Below are 24,665 nucleotides of genomic sequence, written 5' to 3'. Positions count from 1 at the left end.
CCGAACTAGGCCAGAGGTTCCAACCACCACTCTCTCGACTTCTCTAGAGGTTTAAAATTCCCTATAATCAAGGCTTGTGGGAACCTGTGCCATGCTTGACGCCTGTCTTCCAGAGTTAGTCTGACAGAACTCATTCCCTGCCCTGGCCCCCTGCGCCCAGAGCACCAAGCCCTGCACCTGGAATCAGAGACAAGCCCACAGCACCCTCAGGCTGCGCCCAGAGCACCAAGCCCTGCACCTGGAATCAGAGACAAGCCCACAGCACCCTCAGGCTGCGCCCAGAGCACCAAGCCCTGCCTGCACCTGGAATCAGAGACAAGCCCACAGCACCCTCAGGCTGCGCCCAGAGCACCAAGCCCCGCACCTGGAATCAGAGACAAGCCCACAACACCCTCAGGCTGCATCCAGAGCACCAAGTCCTGCACCTGGAATCACAGACAAGCCCACAGCACCCTCAGCCTGCGCCCAGAGCACCAAGCCCTGCACCTGGAATCAGAGACAAGCCCACAGCACTCTCAGGCTGCAGGCACTCCTTCCTGGAGTCAGATGAATAGGCAACATCCACATGCAACCTTGGACACGAGACAGACAGTGACCTGGCTGTCCAGCCAGGGAGGGCGTTACCAGCTGACAGCTGCCAGGGCCCTTAGTAACTCAAGTGGACCACGGCAGCAGCTCAGCACAAGGCAGCAAAATAAAGGAGAGCACCCCGCGGGGAGGCCCCACAAGAGAAGTACTTAGCCAGAGGTCCTCTTCCTGAGCCCAGGAACTTGGGCTGCCTGCCAAGCATCTGCACTCCCAAACACAAGGCAGGAACTCTGTCCCTACACCCCACTTCTGCACTCCTGAATGGCACTGAGCCACTGAGAACAGGGTGCAAAATGTGGACCTGTCTCGCCAGCCCAGAGACAGACAGCACACCGGCTCGCCACCTCCAGACAGAGGGAACAGATGGCACACGGGCTCTTCCCGAGACCACACTCTCCCCCAGGCAGGCTTTCAAGGCAAATTAAAAACCAGGAGCTTTCTTTTTTTTCATTAAAACATGGGGCTGAGATGCAGCAAAGTAGCCAGAGTGGTGTCCTAGCTTACACGGCCCTTGTCTCCAATGTCGGCTCAAAAAAAAGGCCCAAACAGGCAACAGGAAGAACAGCAGACACACCCACAGCAGGGCCAACTGCAGGCCTCAGTCATCATCCTCACCCCACTACTACCACCCACAGGCCATATTCCACATCCAGATGAAGAGAGCAACACAGCATGCTGTGGGCTGGGCAGGGGCGAGTGGGCAGGGACGAGGGCAGGGACACATGGCAGTGACCACACAGGACACCAGGAATCAGGGGCTCAGTGCCACAGGCTGGGCAGTACTAAGGTGGGCAGGGACACATGGCAGTGACCATACAGGACACCAGGAATCAGGGGCTCGGTGCCACGGGTTGGGCAGGGGTGAGGGACACAGGCAGTGTCCACATTGTTCAGTAGATAAAGCCAATGAGCAACCATAGGACATTCCCATCCTGAACAACCAGGGGTCTTGGGGAGGAAAGAGACCTCAGCAGATGGGTGGAACCCTGCAGCCCTAGCCTGCGCTGGAGGAAAGTTATCTCAGGGGACTCTATCATAGGCCTCTCCAGATCTCTGTTTTTGTTCTAAATAATCAGAATCTGGGCTCTGAGACTTGGTACAGTCTCGTTCTGGACTGAGAGGCACAAGTGAGCTGAGCACCTGCCACCCTGCCAGCTGGAGCCACCAGGTCAGAGGTCCCATCCAACCACAAGAGGCCCTTGGAGTGGTCTGAGCCTGGGATGGCCATGTGTGGGGCAGAGGGTCTTTAAGCAGGCCGGGAGGGATGGTCGGAAGTGTGCACCTACCTGGGGGGTAGACCAAAGCCACGTGGTCCCCAGGGTCCAGCCTGCCCTTCTCCAGCAGAGCAGCAGCCACCCTCTCAGCCCTCTTGTGCAACTGGACACAGGTGGCAGTACTGGTGACTGTGCCCTAGGAAGGCAATCAGGGGCATCACTATGCTGGTGTGCAAACACACAGGCACCACCCAGGCCACCAGATGTGCCCGTTATCTACAGTGTGGGGCCAGGCACCTCGAGTGGCCCCGTGAGAGTGAAGCCCCCAAAGCCTAGTCCACCTAGGGCCACAGCCTCTACCTGCACCACCAGAGGAGGTTCCTGGGTCCCAGGGCAGCATGTCCCTGGGGACCTGATGCTTTACGGAAAAACAGGCCAAAAAGAACATGGATGCTTAATCAGCACTGTACTCGCCCCTCCCCCCACCACGCCCCATGGCTTCCTCATCCCTTGAGCACCACCCAAGACTTCGGTCAGCAGCCCAGGGTCCACTCTTCACACACATGCCCCCAGTCTCACATCACACTCGCCCAGGCACCTGCTCCCTGCTCCACACTGCTGTTATGTGCCCAGCCCCCAAAGTCACCCTTCTACAGTCCAGAGCAGCCACTGTGACCACGAGTGCACCCAGCTGCTCTACCCTATCAGGGCAGAACCCCAGGCCAGTCCCCACTCCCTGGCCTGCCTGCAGCCTGCCCAGCACTTCCACTCCCCCTCTCTGGTCTCTAGGTTCTCACCACACATGGCTGTACCCTGCCAACACTTAACCATGCTGTCTGCAGACTTTAGAACTCAGAGGTAAAGCGACCAGGAAAGATAGCTTCTCTCCTGCAGGACGCATGTCTAGCAGGGAGAGTCACTCAAAGTGTCCTGCCCACAATTACGTGAGACCAACCCATCTGTGAGTGAGCAGGTGCCCCATGTCCTCTGAGAGCAGCAACCGCCCCGCCCCTCCTATGCAAAGCTGGAGACTTCACACAGGCCAAGCAGCGTCGGGGAGCAGGAGTCTTGTGTTTCTGCATCTTGTATTCCTGTCACGCCTGGACGTGGCATTATAGCTCTCCCGCCCACCCAGACACCACCTGTACACTAACAAGTGACCAGACACAGAGGAGCAGGTTCAGTCACAGGAGGACTGGGCAGTGTGAACAGACACAGGAAATGTGAGTGCCTGGGATTGAAAATACAGACATTTCCTTTCAGTTCACAAACTTATGGGTGTTTACATGTATATTGTTCTTGATTTCAAAAGTGAAGTTAATGAGCTGGGGATGCAGCTCAGTTGGTAGAGCTTGCCTCACGTGCAAAAGGCCCTGGGTCCAGTCCCCAGCACCACACACATTCACACACACACAAAAAAAAGTTAATGAGAATGTTCCTTGTTTAATACAAGATACTACTGTGTGAACTGCATGGAAATGAGGTTTCATAAGCAAAGGAGCAGGGAGTAAAGCCTTAGGCCCACTATGTTCCAGATGTGGTGGCCTGTCTCACCTTGGCGTTCAGCAGCACAAACAGCGGGTGGTCAGGAGTGGTATGCGCTCGCCACTGCAGCACGTCAGCCAGGAACAGGAACTGCACAGAGGGCCCGGCTCAGCGCCTGCAAGACCTCCTGGCCTCGGGCCCCCTCCAAAGCCACCGTTACCTTGCGCGCCTGGTCGCTGTCCTCCAGGTGGGCCAGCTCCCTCCCTGAGGCCTGTGCGATTCTCTTGCCAGCCACCAGGTTCCCCACAATCATGGATGCAGGTCCGACCTCTAGAAGTGGTTCCCAGGGAGAAGCTGGAGCTGGGAATCAGGCTCACCCTGAGCCTAAATTCCCTCACACTTGTTATTCTGAAACACACCTGAATTCGACTTGAGTCTTCTCTAAAACACAAGTATTTGTAAAACCAGCTAAGGGTTTATGCTGATTGACAGAATCACTCATAAATATAAACTAAAGCACAATGAGAAACTGAGAATATGACATCTCTGACCTCAGCCAAATTCTTAACATGTTTTATCGTTTTACTGCATTTCTGTGTCAATCTGAACACTAAGTCTTCCTGGTGACATGTATTCATGTAGTGACATTCTATGTGATCCAAGAAGTTGGCTTGCACTCAAAGTCTACATGAGCAAGGCAATGACAAATCGCATGAACAGCTAAGCCAGCCGTAAGGTCAGGGATGGGCAACTTGGCCATTGAGAGACTCCTAAGGTCCTATGAAGCCGGCCACTGGAACAGGTACAGGGCTGTGGAAGGCAGCCTGGGGGCAGGTAGCAGGGCATGATGGTGGCCAAGAGGCTCCTCAGATCCCAAGGCCCAGGCCTGTTTCTGGGCCTCATCTCTGTCCCTAGGGAGCCACCTCCTAGCCATCTGAAGCTCAGGTGTGGGCCTTGGATTTGCCATTATCCTCACAGGTGAAATGGCCACAGTTCCTCAACTTTGGCCCAGTGCCAGCAGGCAGGGTGCTAAGCAACTGGCAAATGCTGGCTCTGGCCCTTGGGCCCAGCCCCAGGGAGTGGCAGCTACCACTGCAGGGTCTTCAGGGCTGGCCCCAGTCACAATGGGGCTGCTGGGCAGACTGACCTGGCTGCTTCTGACGGGGTCTGGGAAGGTTGGTCACGCAGGTGTGAGGGCACATCAGCACGTTGCAGGGGTGCAGGGTTCCTCCCAAGAAGCGCTGTCTGGTTTCAGAGATGTGGATCCCCCCGAGGGGAGCCTTGGGCAGGGTGTTAGCAGGGACCAGCGCCAGACAGTACACACCCACCTGGTGGATGCTGTCGATGGCCTGGAAGGGAAGGGCCCACTGAGCATGGGCTCCAGCCAGGCGGAGAAGCCCAGGGGACACCACACTGGACAGGAAACCAAGGCCCAGGGCTGCAGCACCAGGACTCCTCATGGAACGCTCAGAGCCCCTGGTCACTCAGAAAAGGGGGGAGCAGCTGATAGCCTAGAAGCACCTCAAACCAGGACAGACAATCAGACCCTCCTGAGGGCTTTTAGGCACCTGGAAAGGTCAGAGGTACCCAGGCTTACGCCAGAGGTGGGCAGGTCAAGGTCAATGGATGGAGCAGGTACCTGGATTCTGGGCAGTTTTTAAAGCCTAAGGCTGAGTGTGGTGGGAACTGAACCTAGAGCTCCTCAGCCCAGCAGAAATGGCTGGTGTGGTCACACCCAGAGACGGGTCGGATCCAGAGACACTCGGATCACACAGCCAAGGGTGGACACATACTAGACCTCCAGGTATCTGGTGGAATCCAAAGCTGGAAGGCCCAGTAAGAAACCTCTCTGTCTTGCTGGGCATGGCACTATACATCTGTAATCCCAGCAGCTGGGGAGGATGAGGCAGGAGCCTCTCAAGTTCAAAGCCAGCCTCAGCAACATAGCAAGGCCCTAAGCAGTTTAGCAAGACCCTTTCTCTAACTAAAATTTAAAAAAGGGCTGGGGATGTGGCTCAGTGTTTAAGCACCCCTAGGTTTAATCCCTGTACCAATAAAAAGGAATCTCTCCATTTTGAATACCTCAGCAAGGAGTAGCTGTAGATGCTTCAATATTAGATTTTTTTAAGCTTTCACTGATGTTACGGTTTGGATCTGGAACGTCCCTCAAGAGCTCACGTGCTGGGCGATGCCCCAGTGTGCCCAGGGAAAACACTAGCCATGAGGGCTGGGACCACACCAGCGGCTCGTCCACTTGACGCATTAAAGACTTGCATTTACTGGGAGGTGGGGAAAACCACACGCAGGTGGTATGGCCGCAGGAGCATGGTCTTGGGGACAGCACCTGGCTCCAGCCCTGTCTCTGGCCTGGCCCCCTTCCTGGCTGCCATGAGCCAACAGCTCTCCTCTGCCACACCCTTCTGCCGTGCTGTGTCTGTCTTGGGGCCAGCTGACCATGCACCAAACCTCTGAAACTCTGAGCCAAAATACACCTTCCCTCCTCTAAGTGGTCAGGTCTTCCGTCACAGGGACAGAAAGCTGACAAACTGGCAATACCGTCTGCACTGCGGCTGCAGCTTCCCTGCCTATTTGACACCTCGACCAGCTCCGTGTGCTCCTCTGGATGCTGTGGGGTGTCAATGGAATCCCGGCTCTATTCTTCTGCCTTCTCTCCTTATCCTTCTCTCCTTGCTGCTGCTTTTCTCTCCCTCCCCTTCTGCTTCCCTTTTTCTGCTGCTCGTTCTTTCTGTCCCTAGTTCAATATTAATTTTACTTTCTCTACTGATTTTTCCAGCCTATTGTAGGGCATTACTGCCCCGTCGCCCTTTGGACTAGGGGAGCTGCAGTGCACATCTCTGATTAGTGTTTGTGGCCCCCCAGCATGCTATCATTCCCAGGTGGCCACCTCCTGCAGCTGGCCACCCCCTCCTGGCAGGCAGGGTGCGTCCCAGTACTGTGAACTAAGTAGGGGTGCATGGACACAGAAACAACCCAGGCAGGACAGGGCACAGGGCACGGCTCACTACAAAGACCCTCACTTTAAGGTGGAGGAGAAGCCCACCCCAGCAGATATGCACAGCTCCACACAGAAACATAGGAGGCCTGAGAAAACAAGGCACTAGATGCCTCCAGGAACAACCCTGGATGCTGCAAAGTCAACTGCTGAAGCAATGAATGAAAATACCTAAGGAATGCACAAAGGGAAACAAAATAGGTACAAAGTAGGTACAAAAGAGCATTTCAATAGAGAGACTATGAAAAGGAGCCAAACTCAAGCCCTGGAAATGAATGCTCAGATAATCAAATAAAAACCCAGTAAAGGACTGGGTCTGTAGCTCATGGCAGAGCATTGCCTAGCACGTATAAGGCACTGGGTTGGATCCCCAGCACCATATAAACAAATAAAATAAAGGCATTCTGTCCATGGAGAACTACAAAAGAAAAATGAAAGAAAAAAAAAACAGTTAAAAGTCTCACCAATAAACTAGATCAAGCAAAAGATGGAATTTCAGGTGTAGAAAACAACTTGATCACAGAGACAGCAAAAAAGAAAAATTAGAAACTCTGTAGAATGTACAAGAACTCTAGCCAGGCACGGTGGCACACGCCTGTGATCCCAGCAACTCGGGAGGCTGAGGCAGAAGGATCACAAGTTCAAGGCCAGCCTCAGCAACTTAGCAAGGCTCTAAGTAACTTAGTGAGATCATCTCTAAATAAAAAATAAAAAGGCCTGGGGATGTGGCTCAGTGATTGAGCATCCCCCTCATTCCCCAAATGTACAAGAACTCTAGAGCAACACGAAGAGACCTAACTTAAGATTCAGGAAACTTTCTGAGCCTTGAGAACCAGACAGACATTCTCCAGGTGGCCATCATTGAGATGTATATTACTCAAGCTCCATGTGTTCTACAGTTTGTATCATTTTTCTTGTTGCTAATTTCTAATTCATTTCTTTATGGTCCAATAAGATAGAAGCAATTATTTCAGGGGTTGTTTTTATTTTATCTTTTTCCTTGCATTTGCTAAGACTTGCTTTGTGGTCTGATAGATAATCTATTTTGGAGGAAGTTCTCTCAGCAACTAAAAGGAAGTGTCCACTTTTTGTTGGATGAGGTAGTCTGTAGGTGTCTCCAAGTCCATGTGATGACGAGTACTGATCCTGCAGGGCGTTGATTTCCATCAGAAAAGCCCCTCCATTAGTGAGGATGGCACACTGGTGTCAGCCATTGGTGCTGTATTGGGTTCTATCTGCCCCTTGTGTTGAGTAGCATCACTTCATGAAGCTGGGTCATTGAACACACAAGACGCAGCTGCATCTTCTTGGACGGCTCCTTTGTCGACAGTAGTATCCTCTCTCTCCTCCCATGGCTTTGAGATTCCATTCACAGGGATATTGTTTTCCTTCTTTCGCTTCCAGTCTGCGGACGTCTTGCCCACAGGTGGGCTTCTTGTAGACAACACAGAGCAGAGACAGGTTTGTTTGTTTGTTTTTAAATATTTTTAGTTGTAGATGGACATGATAACTTTATTTTATTTATTTTTGTCTGTGGTGCTGAGGATTGAACCCAGTGCCTCACGTGTGCTAGGCAAGCGCTCTACCGCTGAGCCAACCCCAGCCCTCGAGATAGGTTTTTAAATCCAGTCTCCCACTGTATGTCTTTTTTAGTGTATTTTTCCATATTTTATGGGCACATTTTAGTTGTGCCTAATGGTGTGACTTGTTGATATATGTTAATACACGCACACAATATCAACTACTTGATCTGGCCAATATCAGTGACCATGTGCGACCTGTAACTGGAGGGTTAAAGATCATACACGTCAGTGTTTTTCTAGAGCGCTGTGTATTACTTCTTGTCATTTTGTTCCCTTTCTGAAATTTAATTTGCTCTTCATTTCACTTGCTTCTCTACTCTTACAAGGTTTATTTTTCCCCATGCCCTTCCGGTTACTTTTATCCTCCTCATCTATTTTTAGAATCCTTTCTGGCACCTTCTGCAGTGCTGCTTGGTGGCGACAGTCTGTGATTCTTCCTTGGTTCTGAAGGATATCGTTGCTGTGCAGAGCAGTCTAGATGGGCAGTCATTTTTTTCAGAGCTTGAGATACGCCATGCATGCCCCTCTGGGCTCTCGGGTTCGACTTTCTCTCTTACAGTTTTAAATTTTTTTCTGTGATATGCGTTTTTGGCATTTTAACTATAATGCACAGTAGAAAGGTTCTTTTCTGGTCTTATCTATTTGGGGTTAGGGTTAGGACAAAAATCATGTAATCATCTTAACAGATGCAGAAAGAGCCTTTGACAAAATTCAACATCCTTCAAGAGAAAAACCCTACAGAAACCAAGGATAGAAAGAACCTACCTCAACATAACAAAGGCTATATGTAACAACCCCACAGCCAACATTACACCGAATGAGGAAAGACTGAAAGCATTTCCTTTAAATCAGGAATGAATAAGGATGTCTGCTCTCACCATTCCTATTCATTACAGTAGTTAAAATTTTAGCCAGAGCAATTAGGGAGAAGAAAGAAAGGAAAGGGATAAATAAGAAAGGAGGAAGTTAAATCATCCCTATTGGCAGATATTATAATATGCCCAGAAGACCCTGAAGACTCCATCAAAGGATTCTAGAGCTAACAAATTCATCAAAGTAGCAGGATACAAAACCAACATACAAAAAAAAAAAAAAAAATCAACAACTTTCCTGTATACCAATAATAAACTCATGAGAAACAAATCAGGAAAATAATTCCATTCACAATAGCCTCAAAAAAAAAAAAAAAAAAACCTAAACAAAAACCTAGGAATAAATCTAACCAAATAGGTGAAAGATCTCTACAAGGAAAAAGAAACAGAAGAAGAGAACATAAGATGAAAGATCTCCCATGGTCACGAACAGGCCTAATAAATACCATTAAAATGGCCATATTGCCAAAAGAAACCTATAGATTTGATGCAATTCCCACCAAAATGTTAATGTTGTATAATATTCTTCACAGAACTAGAAAGAAAATCCTAAAATTCATACGGAAACAAAGACCCAGCCTCCAGGGAGGGGAACGTGGGCTGCCACACAGGTGTCTACGCCTGCTACCTGTGGAATACTGTACTGCAAAGACGTCAAAGAGGGAAATGACACTGCAGTGTGGGGTCCTGCGACCTCTGTGGCAGGCACTCACCCCAGTGCCTCGGGGTGCCCTTCCCAAGGACCCACCTGCAGCACGCGGCTCATCCACTGGAAGCTGTCCTCCTCAGAGGCGTCGGGCCGCTGCTCAGCCACCAGGACAATCCGGTCATCATGCAGCACGGTCACAGAGAACACAGCAATCCTGAGGGAGGACCAGGCAAGAGTGACCACACAGCAGAGGGCACAAGTGCTTTGCCCTCACCACAGTCAGCAAATGCACAGTGACCCATCCTAGCCTCTTTGGGGCAGGGGAGAGGCCCAGCATATGACAGGAGAGCCCTCAGCACGGAGCATCAGCACGGCCCCTGTTCCGGCCCCTGTTCCAGCACTGATGCGGGTGCCTCACTGGCTGGTGCAGGTCCTGGTCAGAAGCTCGTGCATCCCTCAACCCCGGGCGCTCCGCTCTGCACCGGCTCACCTGTCGGCTCGCTGGGACAGACAAGCGTGGGCCTGCCCGACTTCTGGCCTCTGCGATCTCACCATCTCCTCCCCTGCTGCCCTTTCCTCCTACCTTTTCCCCGGGCAGTGAGAAGCGGGTCTCCCACCAGACCCCTCCTGCTCGAGGCAGCAGTCCCTTCTGAGCTTTTACGGTACACGTTCTCGTTCTGCCCTTTAGCAGCACACACACTCTGCACAGATCCCATGCACACCACAGCAACACACACATGCACCACACACACCAACCCACACACCTGACACCCCCCGCGGTGCTTCTATCTGAGACCTGGCCCAGTATGTCCCTCACTGGCCTCTCCGTAGCACATCCTAATGCACTTCTCTTAGTGCCTTGTCTCACAGTGTTCTCGATACACCTTGTTTTGGGGTAAGATCGCTGAGGCTCCCGTGCTGGGGAGACATACTTCGCTGAAACCCATGCTGGTCCCTGTGCTGCCTGAGGTGTCTGCCTGGCTTCCTGGCACAGCAGCCCCTGCGCCTGCCCCGCCTGCCCTGCCGTCCAGCACCCCTTCCCACAGCCACCACCCGAGGCCCTCCTCTCCTCACCCCTGCAGCCTTTGAGCTTTCTCTCTGCACTCTGAGCAGCTTCTTATCTGGCTTGCCAGGTGTCCCTCCCTGCCCAGCTGTCCTCATCCATCTAGTGTGTCTTTTTCCAAGAGCACACACAGGCCATTGGCTATGGCTTCGCTTTAGGACCCTGTACTCCTCAGCCCCCTGGGGGCCAACAGCCTCCCTGCCCCTGCCGACCACCTGGCTGGCATCACTATGTCAATTCAGGTGGCCGCTGCACAGGCTCACCTGAGAAGCAGGTGAGGCTACCTGATGCCATCCTCCCACACACCTGCACCCACAGGGTCCCCGCGAGGGGCACGCTGTTGGCAAGGCACTTGCACCCAGGCTGGGGCTGCGCTTCCCTACAGACAGGGGCCCACACAGCCTGCCTTGAGGGCCTTTCTGAGTGGGGGGCTTCTCTAGACCCGACCTAGGGAAGGGCCAGCGGTTCACCTGACAGAATCCCCTGACGACTCCTTTCAGGTACAAGGGCAGGGCTTGGCCTGGCTCACAGGGACCTTGTCTGAGTAGCCAGAGGTACTCCTCTGGGAAGAATAAAACCTGGAGTGGGGGCCAGCTGAACAGACCCTGAGGACAAGGGCTCCTCCAGGACAAGGAGGAGCTGGAGGGAATCCCTCCCAGAGACGCAGCGAGACCCACTAAGTTCCTCCCTCACCACATGCAGAGAAGCTAGGCAGACCGTCACCTGGCAGCAACGGCATCGCGCCTGTCCCGTCTCACTGCACAGGAGTCAACTGTGGGCTTCTCTTTTTCCGTCTGCGTTTCTAAGGTCGGAGGAGGCTGAACCTGGTCTGTCTCCTCACCTGCCCAGGGCTGGCTGACCCTTGCCCTCTGCCCCATGATATGCCTACCTGGGCCTGGCTCTCTTAAGGAAGTGAACAAACTCCTTGGGTAGTGCAGACATCAACTCTGGTATCGCTGTTGCAAACACTTCTATTTTCCTTTGTGATGTTTTTCTGATATACAGAAATTCTTAGGTTTTGCAAACCTAGATTTACTGGCTTTCTTTCCACTGCACTGACTTCCCAAACGTTAACTGGAGGGGATCTGAAACCCACGGCGCAGGGTCTGCAGCGCATCACCTGCCTCTGTAGACAAACTTCATGGGCTCCACGGCCAGAGCGGTGGCCACGACGTCATCTGCATTGTGTCGGCGGACTCCCACGACCATCAGCCCGTCGAGCTTGCCCACGACGAAGACCAGGTTGTCCTAGGGAGGGGTGTGGTCAGCCCCACCTAAACCCAGTGCCTCTCAACATAGGGTGCAGAGCGTTATGGCGAGCAATGGCTGCAGGTGAGGGCTACAGGTGAGGGGCTACGGGTGAGGGAAGCTGCTGGGAAGGTGTGGCGGCCTGGGGGTAAGCCAGGCTCCGAAGGGCTTCAGGTCGTGGGTGAAACCCCGTAAAGGACACTGGAAGCCACTGGCTGAAGGCAGGGTTCCTGAGTGTGGGACCTGATACCCTGGGCTGACCATCCTGTCACAGGCACTGAGCCCCACAAGGCGCATGCCGAGCAGCACGCTGGCCTCTAGAGACCCATGAGCTGACAGTGGCACTCCCCTCCCCAAGCAACGACACCTTCATGTCTCCTGGGAGCAGGGAGTGAGTCCACACCCTGCTGAGAATTGTGGGGTCAGACGTTACAAAGCAAATCTAAATACTTCAGACACCCAAAGTGGTAAAGAGCAGCATCATGCCCATGCACCTGGCACCCTGGCCCACCTCCAGCAACCCCCAGGCTGCGTATGGTCTGCAGATTGGTCTCACAGGGGTGTGGACAGCCCTGCACACAGATAACACCACATGTAGGCACGGTCAGCATGACCAACTGGGGCACACAGAACTCAGGGGAAGTGTCCCTTGCCCCCACCTGGTCCACCCCAACTGCCATCTTGGTTCAAGAGGACATACTCACAGGCCCAATGAAGCCCAGCAGGCCTGTCCTGGTGAAAGGCCTCTCAGAGACAGGGGCTCCTCCTACCGTGACAGGGACAGTCTGTACAGAGCAGGAGAGGTCAGGCTGTGGACTGGTGGGCAGGTGAGACCCCCCACCCTCCATAACACAGAGCTGTGAAAATGCCTGTGTTTTGTGGAGTGAGAGACCGCAAGGCTGCGGCCTGGACTCCCAAGGTCCCTGGCCTCCTGCCCTGTTTTATGGGTCGGATTCCTCCCTTGCCTGAACGGTTCCTGAAGCAGGGCTCAGGCGGCCCTCACGTCTACGTCTGCCCGGTGCCTGGCTATACCTGGCTGGCCTCACCAGACTTAGTATGAGCAATGAGTGTCGTAAAGAGGCAAACTCAGCAGAGGCCTCTCTAGGCCTTCCTGCTGGCCAGGCTGTCCCAGCCTCCCCTGTTCAGGGTAGAGTGCACCTACAGCAGCAATCGCGGCCTCCGGTACCCTGCACCCCAGGGCCCCATCAACACCAGTGGGGTCTTGACTTCAGCACAAAGACCAGGAAAAGGCACAAACCTCAAACACACTTTTTGTGATTCCAGGTAATCCGTAGTATGCTGTTCCAGTTGCACTGGAACTAACACAGATCTCTCCAACTTCATCAGTCTTGCAAAGATATGGGGTACCTTCAACCTTCACAACACACACACTAGCTAAAAAGAGAAAGACATTCAAGGCCATGAGTAAAGAATTTATGTAAGCGGATCACCCACAAAGCCCTACTTGCTGCTGCCATATTTGAAGTTACAGAAACATGACAGAAACCACAAGTTCTTGTAAGACTTATGATGTAAATGTGTGAGACACACTCCACCTAGTTATTAAGTCTTCCCATGTCACATGACACTAGTTACAGGCAGTAGAGGGCCAGGATGAGGTCTGTGGTGAGTGCGTGCGAGCATGCCTGAGGCCCTGGGCTGTGTTCCCTGCGCCACAAAAACAGAAGGCAGAGGAAGGGCAGTGTGAGGTGACTTCAGAGCACAGCAGGTCGCTAATATAATAGCCCTGTCAATAGGACTGGCCTCTCAGGTGACAGAAGCTGGAGGCACAGCCACAGTGCAGGAGGTGCCAGTGTGGCTCACCAGCCTGGGGCGGAGCTCCAAGGCCACAGGCTCAGACATGCACAGAGACACACATTGCCACAAGCCACTTCATACGACCGTGGACACGGACACCATGGGGGCCACACAGTGGGAGGCTATGGAACTGCCAGAACAAGAATCACTGGGACTGTTCACGTTGGCCGGTCCACACACATGGGCACAGCCAGGGCCCACAGAGGGGCCCAGAAAGTAGAGTAATGCCTAGGGGGAGTACTGCGCACACAACACCTGGGAGAGCACCATACACACAACACTTGAGGGGGCATGTGCACTCACACCTGGGGGGCACTGTGCATACTCACACGTGGCAGGGGGTGATGTGCACACAACACTTAGGGGAGCACTGTGCACACAACACCTGGGAGGGGAATGTGCACACCACACCTGGGGGCACTGTGCATTCACCCCTGGTCAGGTGTTGTCCATGGCTCTCCACTGGAGCTCCCAGCACTGCACCTGAGAAGCCCAAGCCTGTGCAGACAGGCTGCAGGGAGGGCTGCAGCCAGGCCAGGATGCCAGGTAGCCTGCACGTCCTGTAACCTGACACAGGCAGACAGCACGGGGACAAGGGTGACTGGATGCCTCTAGACATCACCAAAAGAGCAAGATAGCTGCCTCTGGGCCCCAGTAGGCTGTCACAGAGGTGGCAACCTCAGAGCCAGGGACTCGCCGAGGGCCTCCAGGGCCAGGCTCCACACTGCTTCCTCAGTGAGACTGCACCCTGGACATGCTGCTCGCCTTCCTGCTTGCTGCACTGCCACGGGGCTGTGATCCCCACATTCCCATGGCCTCTGGCCCACAGGCCAACTCTGTGGGAGGGCACGGGGGCCTCTCTGGAAGCCACAGGAACTTCTGGGATACCTCCTCACCAGCCTCCTCTCACAAGTGCCCCTCGGGAATATTGACAGCAAGTCACTGGCCAGCGTGACCTCCTCCAAGCCTCCGCACAGGCACCGGGCCAGGAGGCATGAAGCTCGGGCCAGCACTGAGCACCACAGCATGACCACAGGTCGACTTCACTGGCCACCAGAACGGCTGTGTTTCACCTCGTCCCCCAACTTAGCAGAAAGGGAGGAAGAGGTCGAAAAGCACTGTACAGATGGAAAGCAGTCTGAGCATCCTGGACGTGGACATGCTTCCAGAGCACCGCCCAGGCAGCCTGTGTCGGCTGCAGCGGCCAGCTGCTCTGGTGGCCTTACCTCCAGGCATCACTTGGCCCACATCCTGGACAGTGAGGACAGACAGCTTCTCCTCAGTGTCAACTCTGACCACGCCGTAGCTCAGGCCATGCATAGACAGCACAGCTTTCCTTGGAGGAGGTCCCCCCAGGTCAGGCGGCCTGGAAATAAGAGCACCAGCAGGCTGGCTCAGGGATGGCACCCACCTGGCCAGCAGCCCCAGACCACAGCAAAGCAGCTGCTCGGTACCAGGGACCATCAGACTGTTTCAAAACTCCTGGGACAGAGAGCCCTGATGCGCCTCCATCCCAGAGAAATGGCACCGTGACTTCCCAGGGAGGACATGAAGGTGTCTCAGGGGGCTGGGGCTGTAGCTCAGTGGTAAAGTGCTTGTCTAGCATGTGTGAGGCCCTGGGTTCGATCCTCAGCAACACGTATAAATACGCAAATAAATTAATTAAATAAAGGTCTACTGACAATTAAAAAAAAAAAAAGGTGACGTGGCTTCCACGTGGGTGATCTCAGGATGCTTGCTGGAGTCGCTCACAGAGGCTGAGGCCACATGCATGAGGGCGCTTGAGCAGCCAAGAAGAGCCACGAGGTGGCCTGGACCTGCACACTGCAGAGCCGCCACCCCCTCCCCACACAGCACAGAGGCTGAGCAGAGCGGCCCACAGCCTGCCCACGGGAGCACCAGGAGACCCCAGCCACTGGAGCCACCAGTGGGCAGAGCCTGGGCAGAGCCTGAGGAAGCCAGCACAGCACTTGCTCAGGGAGGAAAGACGACAAGCTCAAGAGAAACAGGTCTCCCAGAACAAAGGAACGAGGGGGTCCAGTGTGAAGGGCAAAGGCACTGCTTTTTCCTTTTTTAAATCATTTATTTTTTCTAGTTTGTTAATATATAAGGGCAGAATGCAGCTCACTTCACATGGCACACACAGAGCACAGTTTTCCACGTCTCTGGTTGTACACAGAGTATTTTCACACCATTCGTGTCTTCATAGATGGACTTGGGGTAAGGATGTCTGACTCACTCCACCGTCTTTCCTACCCCCACGCCCCCTCCCACCCCGACCGTTCCCTTTGCCCAATCTAGAGTCCCTCCGTTCCTCCCATGCCCCGCCATCGCCATTATGAGTCAGCATCCTCATATCAAAGAAAACACTCGGCCTTGGGTTTTGGGGGTTTGGCTTCTTCACTTAGCCTGATACTCTCCAACTCACCCATTTACCTGCAAGTGCCATGATTTTATTCTCTTAACGCTGAGCAATGTTCCACTGTGTTTATATACCAACAGAAACAAGTCACCCCAGAACAAAGGGGTTTCTAATGCTACCTTAGGACACAGGCTGCTCCACAGGCGGTATCTGTGAGCACCTGTGCCTGCACTGAGGTAATTCTGCAAGGACAGTGCTGGAGCAGGAAGCTAATGAAGACCCTCAGCTGTGGGTAACGGCCTGCAGCCCACAGGAGCTGCTGGGCAGGTTGGGCATGAGGAGGAGGAGCAAAGTAGCATATACACGGGACACAGGAGGAGCCCAGAGCCAGGAGCTCAGGTGTATGTGGCCTCCCAGCACCACTGACCATGCTGCCACAGACCACCATGGCAACAACCAGGTGGTGGAGGGACCTATGAGGGTCGGGGCTGGCACCTCTCCAGGCCCATCCTTGGCCTGTTGCGATCAAGGGACAGCTCATCAGGAGTATGTTCACTGAGGCCAAGGGTGCGATGGCAAGACTGCCTGGGGAGGAAGCACTTAGGAAAGCACATGCCCGACACCGCAGGGTCCCACACAGATGAGGGAGCCACCCCCCTACGCCCAGCATGTGTCTGGGCTGCAAGGGGCTGGGCCCGAGCGGCACTGCTGCACAGCAGCCTGGAACCCTGAGGTGCCAAGACGTTAGGACAGACCCCTACTGTGGAAGGTTTTGGGATGGGCTTACCTGCGGATGGCAACCGTCAGGGCCTCAGGAGAACTGGCACAGGGGCAGATGGCCTCTGGCCTCAAGCCTCGGGACTGGAAGACGTTGAGGAAGGCATCGCAGGAGGATATGGACCCTGGGGAGCAATGGCATGATGTGAAGGCACCGGGGGATGGTAAGACTCTAGGCCACAGCCCTGGCAGATGCACCTGCCAGCCAGGTCCCCCTGAGCACACAGCCCCTCTAGGAAAGGCCACCACCACAACTCAGGGCAGCCTGCCTGCAAGGTGGGCTGTGTGCAGGAGGCACATGAAGCACTTCCAGTTGTAGCAAGTCAGAGGCTTTCCCCAGCCTCGCGCTCCTTAGAGGCTTTGCCCTCCCTGTCTTCTCATGGACAGTGGTGGACGGTCCTTGTGCTTCATGTCCTGGGCCAACAGAGTCGGCTGAGGGATGCCTGTGGCCCAAACATTCTGCCGCACCAAGACCATGCCGGGCACTGATGGCCCGTGGTGCGGGCGCACCCAGCTCCTGGAGGAGCCTGAGCTGTGCAGTCTGCATGCTGGCAGCAGGACTACCTCTGCGCCCTAGCCCTTGGCTTTTCCTCTTCTTGGGAGGGTCCTGTCACAGCCAGGGATGGCAGGCTTTACGAGTGGGTACTGGTGATGTGTGATGTCAGCTCCTGCCTGCTCAGGGCTTGAGTCAGCATGGCCTTGTGACCACCCACGGATTCACTGCCAACCTCTTCTACCTCAGGGGTGCACAGAAAGGCAGGGCCACCCACAGGGCCCTCAGCCTTCACACTCTGCAGAGGAAAGAGGATGGCCACATATTGTTCAGCACCATAAGGGAGGAGGGGACATCAAGAGGGACCAGAGAGTGGAAGACACATGGGAGCCCAGACAGCTAGTGGTAGGGCAGGGCTGTCAAGAGGAGGTAGCCCTGGAAGGAGTGGTGAGCTCTGACTTGGTTTCAAGGACCAAGGTGCCAACATGGCCTCTGGCCTCAGGACTGCTAATGGTAGGCTGGGAAGGAGGAGGTAGCAGCACCCCAGGACTAAGGCAGGCCCCATTCAGCTCCAGGGTGAACCAAGGAAATGAGAGGGTTTGGGGTGCTCTGTGCCCCACCTGCTCTCTCACGGCAAGGGACTCGGAGACCTTGGCTGATACAAGTTCAGTCAACAAGAAACTTCTGCCACCTGGTCAGCAGGCACAGGCCACACGACAGCCCTGCTCTGCAAGGGCCGCCTGAGCCTGCTCCAGAGTCCCGGCAGCCTCTGCAGTCCACCAGTGTGCACAGGAAGGTCCGAGGGCTCGGGCCACAGCCTCAGGACCTCCGTCTGGGGCCACATGGGGCGGGACAGGCCTGCACGCAGGAAGAAGAGCCACCCCAGCTGGAGAAGCTGGGCCAGGAGCCAGAGCAGTGGGGACAGGCCAAGGAAGAGAGGACCCCGTCGCCTGCAAAAACCTGGTGCTCTCTTAAGGAAGACGACACGACAATCCCAGAGACTCTCGAGGTCAAAGCCAGCCTCAGCAAAAGCAAGGCGCTAAGCAACTCAGTGAGAGCCTGTCTCTAAATAAAATACAAAACAGGGCTGGGGTGTGGCTCAGTGGTCAAGTGCCCCTGAGTTCCATCCCCAGTACCAAAAAAAACACAAGACGACAAGTCAAGTTGCGTTCTGTGGATGGTCAAAACCGCTTCTAAAGTCGGCACCTTGACCAACAGGCCCGAGACGTGCGGTGCAGCGGCAGTAAGCACAGGTGCCAGGCACATCCTAGACATTTGTGTTTTACTTGACACTGACATGAAAGGGGCTTGATTTTGTTTCTCCACAGATTCTACTTCCAGAGGGTATCCAGACTCCCTGGAGAGCCCAGGTCTGCGGAAGGGGACACTGAGGGCTGGCCTACTCACATGGGTTGGCCCCATCGGCCACAATCAGCATCCGCAGTGAGCTGAGGCTGACATCCCTCTGCCCTCGCTGAGCCAGCAGAGACCAGTGCATGTCGCGGGACTTCACCAGCGCAGCCCGGGCTGCAGAGAGAGAGAACATGTGCTGCAGGGCGCAGCCTCCTCCTCTGGCTCACCTCCTCCACCCATGCAGAGGCAGGCCCAGGGGGTCGGGGCCTGCGTCCAGCCCCTGTGCTGCCTGCAGCTTTCTCTCACAGCTGCCTGACCTACCCACAGCTTCTCCTCAGAAGTCAACAGACTCAGAGCCACCTCCACTTCACTGTGGTCTGGAGCTCCTCTTTGCTCTGCACACACTTGCCTGTGTGGCCTCATACGTCTCTCCCAAGTTGCTAGCCCTGGTTGATGACAGCCCACTGTCTGCACCGCCGTGCTGCCTGCCCTGCCAGGTTGGCCAGCCTCCAGGTACAGAGGAGAGGGAAGCCTGGCTAGGTCTGACTCCACCCCTTCCTGCAGGCTTCAGTTCCCTCAGTAAAGCTGGATGAACAGACAGCTGCGGTCAGACACTGCTCGGAACATACCCCACAGCATACTCTGTCACCACAAGCAGGACAGGGTGACACAGTGCCCAGGAGAGTCTGGGCCTCGGGCATGCGGCTCTACCAGGCACACAGGGGAGGTCCGAGCCGAGCCAGCAACCTGTGCCACGGCCTCTGCCATCCTGGGGGCACACTGACCACTGGGGTCGGGGAAACAGGGCCCTGCTGGTAGCCCCATCTCATCACAAGTCATTCCACCTATCAAAGCTTTGTCACTGGTCACTTCAAAAACCCTAAATTCAGATGAAGAGCATTCAGATACTAAGCTCAGTTGCTCCTTTCCAAATGGCTGCTGCCTTGCACAGGCTGACCTGCTCGGCCAAGGGCTACCTGCACCCATGGTCCTACTTTCTGGCTTTATTGTTTGTAATGCACAAACGCAGTTCAGAGACGTCCAAGAGGGTGGTGCGCAGCATGGTGCTGTACCTTTGTAGGAGCACACTTTCTGGATCCAGGAGAGTGGGTTGGCTTTCATGAGCGCGTACGGAATGCTGACCACATGCATCCTGTTCATGACACTCTGCAGGAAAAACAGACCCACTGGGTGAGTAGCACAGCCCTGCCAGAAGCCAACAGAACAGCGCATCCTCACCGCACTCCCTCAGGGCCCAGCACATCTCTTGGAACAAGACAAGACAGCCAACAGCACTCACCGTCAACACGCCGTGCCACAGACCAGCATCCCTCTTGAAGTCCAGCACGTTTGTTAGCGTTTCAGCTGAAAGCACACAAGGGGGTTAACAACCAGCAGCTGTGTTCCTTTTTCTCTCTTTTGGTACTGGGGATTGAACCAAAAGGCCAGGATCTCTCTTGCTTTATCTCTGTGCTACACCCAAGCCCTTTACATTTTTTGAGACAGGTCCTTGCTAAGTTGCTCAGCCTGGCCTCACACTGGTGATCGCCATGCCTCAGCCTCCTGAGTTGCTGGATGACAGGTGTGCACCACCATAACCAGCTGTGCTGTGTGTGTGAGTTCTAGAGAAATTCCAAGATGCGTATACCACCAACACGACTGAGCTTAAGGACCAGAACGGCATCTTCAGACACAATGCACTAACCAACCAGTGATCATGATGGTCTGTCAAATTCCCGGAAACATACAGCTCTGAACTGAAGTAGAGAACCTTGCAGATCACAGATTTAAAGACAGGGAAAGTCAGATCCTGAAAAAGCTGCAGGACAGGTGGCCACCTGCTTCACCAGACACCGAGTGGATACTCCTCAGAATCAAAAGGTGAGGGGTAGGACTGATACAGACACCTGGCCTCTCATCACACAGATCCCCAGCTGTCAACCCAGAGGCCATAGTCCCATGCCTCCTCCTGAAGAGCTGGTGGCTTAAGCCGCCTTCCAGAAGCTACCTCTCACCTTCTCCAGGGGAGGAACCCAGGCCAAGGCCTCTGGATGCCACCTCTCAGGGGGCAGAGGACAGACCCTGGGGTCCAAAGGCCAGGGCTACCCAGCAGCTCAAAGCAGATGCTGAGAGAACCAGGGACAGGAGGGCCACCCTGAGTGCTGTAAAGCTCTGTTCTGAACCGTGATGCCTGCAGCAGCACCAGGTCATGTCACAGGTGGCACATGGCAGGCCAGCTCTGGGTCCCAAGAGGAAGAGACCCCTGGAAAACACCCAGAACCTCTCCCAAGTCTCCACTGAAGCCTGAGCTATGTCCACATGCTGCCCCTTGCTTGAAACACCTGTATTCTAGACATTTGAGCATGATATCTGACGTTACTTCCAGGTTTATTCCAGCATTTACTATGAAAGAAAACTACCTGGGCCCACTTGGAAGGTCCTAAAACATTTCTCACATTGGACCCTATAAATACCAATTATCTACCCATACAAAACAGTGATTTAAAAACCAATCTACAGTATTTCTCTGGGCTAAATACCTGATATTCAACAGTAAAACTGGGAGCTGCCTGTCCTTTCCCAGGAGGTGACCTGTGATCACAAAGAGCCACCCAAGGGTTCACCTGCGGGACAGCCCGTCTCGGAGGCAGCCCGTCACAGACACACAACTCCCCCATGTGCAGCCTCTAAGTCAATACTGTGCACTGGCCGAAATGGCCCTGAGGGGTCACCAGGTCTGCAACATGGCTGGTCCCATGTTGCCAGCACGGCTGCCCACGTGGCGGCTGGAGGAAAGGGCACAGGTCTCCAGGCTGGACGCCACACTGCAGGGACAATCTCAGGCAAGAAGGGTGCTGAGGACTGCGTGGGGTGAAGGGCTTCCATGCTGCCGCGTGCACCCTTACCTTCTGAGTACCCGCAGGCCTGGGTCAGAGCCCGGCACTGTGCCAACAGGGATGTGTGGGACACCGTCACCCCCACGGTGCTGCCTTCTTTGCTGGTCTTATACTGAAAGGTTCCAAGGAGAAAGAGCGTCATGTGGCATCCCGGAGACTGTGTGAGCAGGATGAAGGCTGACAGGGCATCGGGCAGTGGCAGGGCTCCCCTCACTGGCCACCCCGAAGCTCTTCACGCATCAGGCCAGTCTCCAGGAACCCGGCAGGTGCCCAGGATGGAACCTCAGGTCTGCACAAGGTCCTGTAGGACCTCTTTCCAGGACAGAGACAACACCTAAGGGGAGCTTCGACCTGAGGTCATGACACATAGCAGCTAGCCCATGGGGACACACGTGGGGGGCTCACTCACCTCGATGTAGGCAGTCCCAGCCCCGGTGTCCTGAGCCAGAGGGAGCCAGTCCTTGGGGGGTTTGACCAAATGCTTCCCATCAATCACCAGCCAGGCGAGGGGGGGCCAGCCTGTGACAGCAGACAGGAACACTGCGATGGAGCTGGAGGGCCCTGCTCCCCACAGCAGGAGCCTGCGTTCAACACGCATCCAACACACGGCCATTAGCCAAGTTTAGTCTCACTTCATTTTGCTTCATTTAATTTTTTTTTTTTTTAGTTCTCGGCGGACACAACATCTTTGTTTTTACGTGGTGCTGAGGATCGAACTCGGGCCACACACATGCCAGGCGAGCGCGCTACCGCCTGAGGAACATCCCCAGCCCCCATTCTGCTTCATTTAAATAGGTAGATCTAGCCAGTGGCCACCACCGTGGACAGAAGGGGTAGAGACACTGAAGCAGACAAACACGGAGACTCACTGAGTGCACTTCCTGGAGCAGCAGGCCCAGCAGCACCGTGCTAGCTGAGCCCACTCCTCACACCCTGGAGGCTCACCTTTGAAAGTCACCACCTCTCCCGTCTGTGACTTGGGCAGGCCCTTCTGACACGCATCTGTAGTCAGGGCCAGGGTGACACCACAGCTGCCCAGCAGAAACCCAACCTGCTGGCTGCCTGCATCCTGCAGAGGATAGGCAACAGAGGGCAAGTGGGCACCGGCAGAGCCACAGCACTGGCCATTAGTGCTCCAGCTCTCACAGAGGGCAGAGCTGTTTCCAACCTCAGGAAACTTCTAGAACAATTCAGTCCTATCACTGGCAGGTTATTATATTTTCAGGGAAATAGCACATAAAAATAAGAGAATTGTTTTTAAATTTAAAATGCATTTTTTAAATTTGTTTTGCAGTAAAATATAAGGTTCTGGATAAAGGGCTAAGAAGTTCACTCTTGCAAATGACATTTAAACTCATTTTAATAAGCTCTAAAAATAACAGCATTAAAATTTCTGTCGCATCATGATTAAAATTTACGAGCTGACTCGGGGAGGCTGGCCTTATCAGCATGAGCCAAGCCACAAGAAACCCCTGGCTGCAGCTCTCACCACCTGTGCACGTCCTGCTGCACGACGTGCGTTTCTCTTCACCTAAGTTTAACCAATCTCTAGTTTCTTTCCTAGGAATCATTTTGTTCTAATACCTGATTATGGCTCCCTTTAGGATACTCTGGCTCGGTGTGCAAGCCTCACTGTGGTATTCCTGACCAGGGCTGTGGCTCCTGTGCTCGCTCAAGGCTGCCTGAGTCAGATGCAGGAATCGGACTTTCTAAAACACATGCCCAGTCTGCCCCCAAGTGGAGTTTTCTACAGTGAGATTCCCAATGTTTACATCTCACATGGTGGAGCATGCTCCCTGTGTCAAGATATCAGTGACAAGAAGAGAAACACATGGGACCTTTTATCTTGTTTATTCAACACTAACTACCACTTGGTTTTGAGCAAAGGCCTAACAAAGCCTTGTAGAATCACATTCTGTTCCCTGGAGGAGAGAATGCCCATTGCTCCTTCTGGGAAGTTCAACAGGTGGCCAGGCAGCTGCCCCAGCAGGGCGGCAATCCCCACCTCAGCCTGGGGACAGACGGCACCTGACTTCATGCTGAAGTCTGGCCAGCTGGCCTGGGGCCACCTTCCTCAAGGCAGGGCACACACCAGCTCATGCCAGAGCTGAAGAGAAGCCAGGCCTGGCCCCCCGTGCACCCAGTGCAGAACGCCCAGCCCAGGCTTGCTACCTTTCTTGTCAATGGCACTTCTATGGGGACCGGAACCAGCTCTGCCAGGAGACAACCATAAAACGCGACCATGAACATCACGGGGTCACTGTTGGGAAACACGAGCGCCACCTGCAACAGGACAAGGGAAACCTGAGGACTCCTTGGCAGGAGGACATTCCGACGCAGGCTCCGACAGCAGACGAGGCTCAGACAAACGGCATTCTCACACCTTTCCAAACCTCAACTTGGGATTGGTTCACGTGACTCTGAACGACTGGCTTGTGGGTTAGGGCCGTCTTTACTCCTCAAGCCAAGGCTGTCCAGCTCTTGCTGGACAAGGGCCTGTCCATGCTGACCACCACCTGAATCAAGTTATATCTAAAACAACAGTTTCCAAAGCCGACCGTCCTAACAGCACGCTGTCTCTGAGCAGTCTTCACTCAAGAGCTACCTGAAGAGACTCGGCAGGCCCCAGGGCACTGTCCTACTCCCACCTGGGCACCTGCTCCCACATGGGCACCCTCCCACTCCCACCTGAGCACCTTACCACTCCCGCCTGGGCACCCTCCTGCTCCCATCTGGACACCTATTCCTGCCTGGGCACCTGCTCCCACCTGGGCACCTGTTCCCACTTGTGCACCTTCCCATTCCCACCCTGGCACCCTCTCGCTCACACCTGGGCACCCTCCCACTCCCACCTAGACAGGGTGCTGCCCCTGTGAATTAACAGCTCTCCCTCATTCACCTTGCATTTTAATTTGTATCAAAATTCATTAAAATGGTCTAAAATGACCACAATACCAATGAAAAACAGTAGCACCATGCCCTGTCCTCGGTCACCTACTGAAACAACACATTTAAAATATTCTAGATCTGTCCTTTGTTGTTCACTCTCATGCTTTTAAATACTGGGGTTACATTTCGACATTTTACTTTTAAAATATCCTGTTATTTTAGGGAAACATTTTGCATTCCTGCTTTCATCCCAGGTTGTTTTTTTTTTTTTTTTAAACTGTATCTACTCAAATTAGAAGCTACATATGGAAAAACGTTTTCACAAGCCCCGTTTCTGCCATAGTAGGTCAGAACAGTCCTT

The 24,665-nt window shown here is 54.1% G+C and overlaps 1 protein-coding gene across 12 annotated transcripts in view; it reads right to left on the bottom strand.

Annotated features, from left to right (window-relative positions):
- Positions 1–24,665, bottom strand: part of Dip2a (disco interacting protein 2 homolog A) — a 92,641-nt gene that overhangs the window by 11,564 nt on the left and 56,412 nt on the right. For 7 of the 12 annotated variants that reach the window (XM_078044828.1, XM_078044830.1, XM_078044829.1 and 4 more), the window contains 17 exons: positions 23,588–23,698; positions 22,361–22,484; positions 21,825–21,934; positions 21,425–21,527; positions 19,819–19,883; positions 19,592–19,685; positions 18,573–18,692; positions 16,683–16,797; positions 14,760–14,899; positions 12,974–13,110; positions 12,420–12,500; positions 11,588–11,715; positions 9,504–9,618; positions 4,435–4,636; positions 3,508–3,647; positions 3,357–3,437; positions 1,875–1,998 (listed from right to left, as the gene is read on the bottom strand). In XM_078044828.1, the coding sequence (XP_077900954.1) occupies positions 1,875–1,998; positions 3,357–3,437; positions 3,508–3,647; positions 4,435–4,636; positions 9,504–9,618; positions 11,588–11,715; positions 12,420–12,500; positions 12,974–13,110; positions 14,760–14,899; positions 16,683–16,797; positions 18,573–18,692; positions 19,592–19,685; positions 19,819–19,883; positions 21,425–21,527; positions 21,825–21,934; positions 22,361–22,484; positions 23,588–23,698 (1,990 nt within the window). Of the gene's footprint in view, positions 1–1,874; positions 1,999–3,356; positions 3,438–3,507; positions 3,648–4,434; positions 4,637–9,503; positions 9,619–11,583; positions 11,716–12,419; positions 12,501–12,973; positions 13,111–14,759; positions 14,900–16,682; positions 16,798–18,572; positions 18,693–19,591; positions 19,686–19,818; positions 19,884–21,424; positions 21,528–21,824; positions 21,935–22,360; positions 22,485–23,587; positions 23,699–24,665 lie in introns of those variants that run through there. The other 5 variants (XM_078044831.1, XM_078044833.1, XM_078044835.1 and 2 more) reach the window with 2 other exon arrangements.

This window comes from Ictidomys tridecemlineatus, chromosome 3 (genome assembly GCF_052094955.1).
Source record: "Ictidomys tridecemlineatus isolate mIctTri1 chromosome 3, mIctTri1.hap1, whole genome shotgun sequence".
In the NCBI taxonomy this organism is placed as follows: domain Eukaryota; kingdom Metazoa; phylum Chordata; class Mammalia; order Rodentia; family Sciuridae; genus Ictidomys; species Ictidomys tridecemlineatus.
The sequence above is the reverse complement of the archived record's forward strand: the minus strand, read 5'-3'. Positions and strand labels throughout refer to the sequence as shown.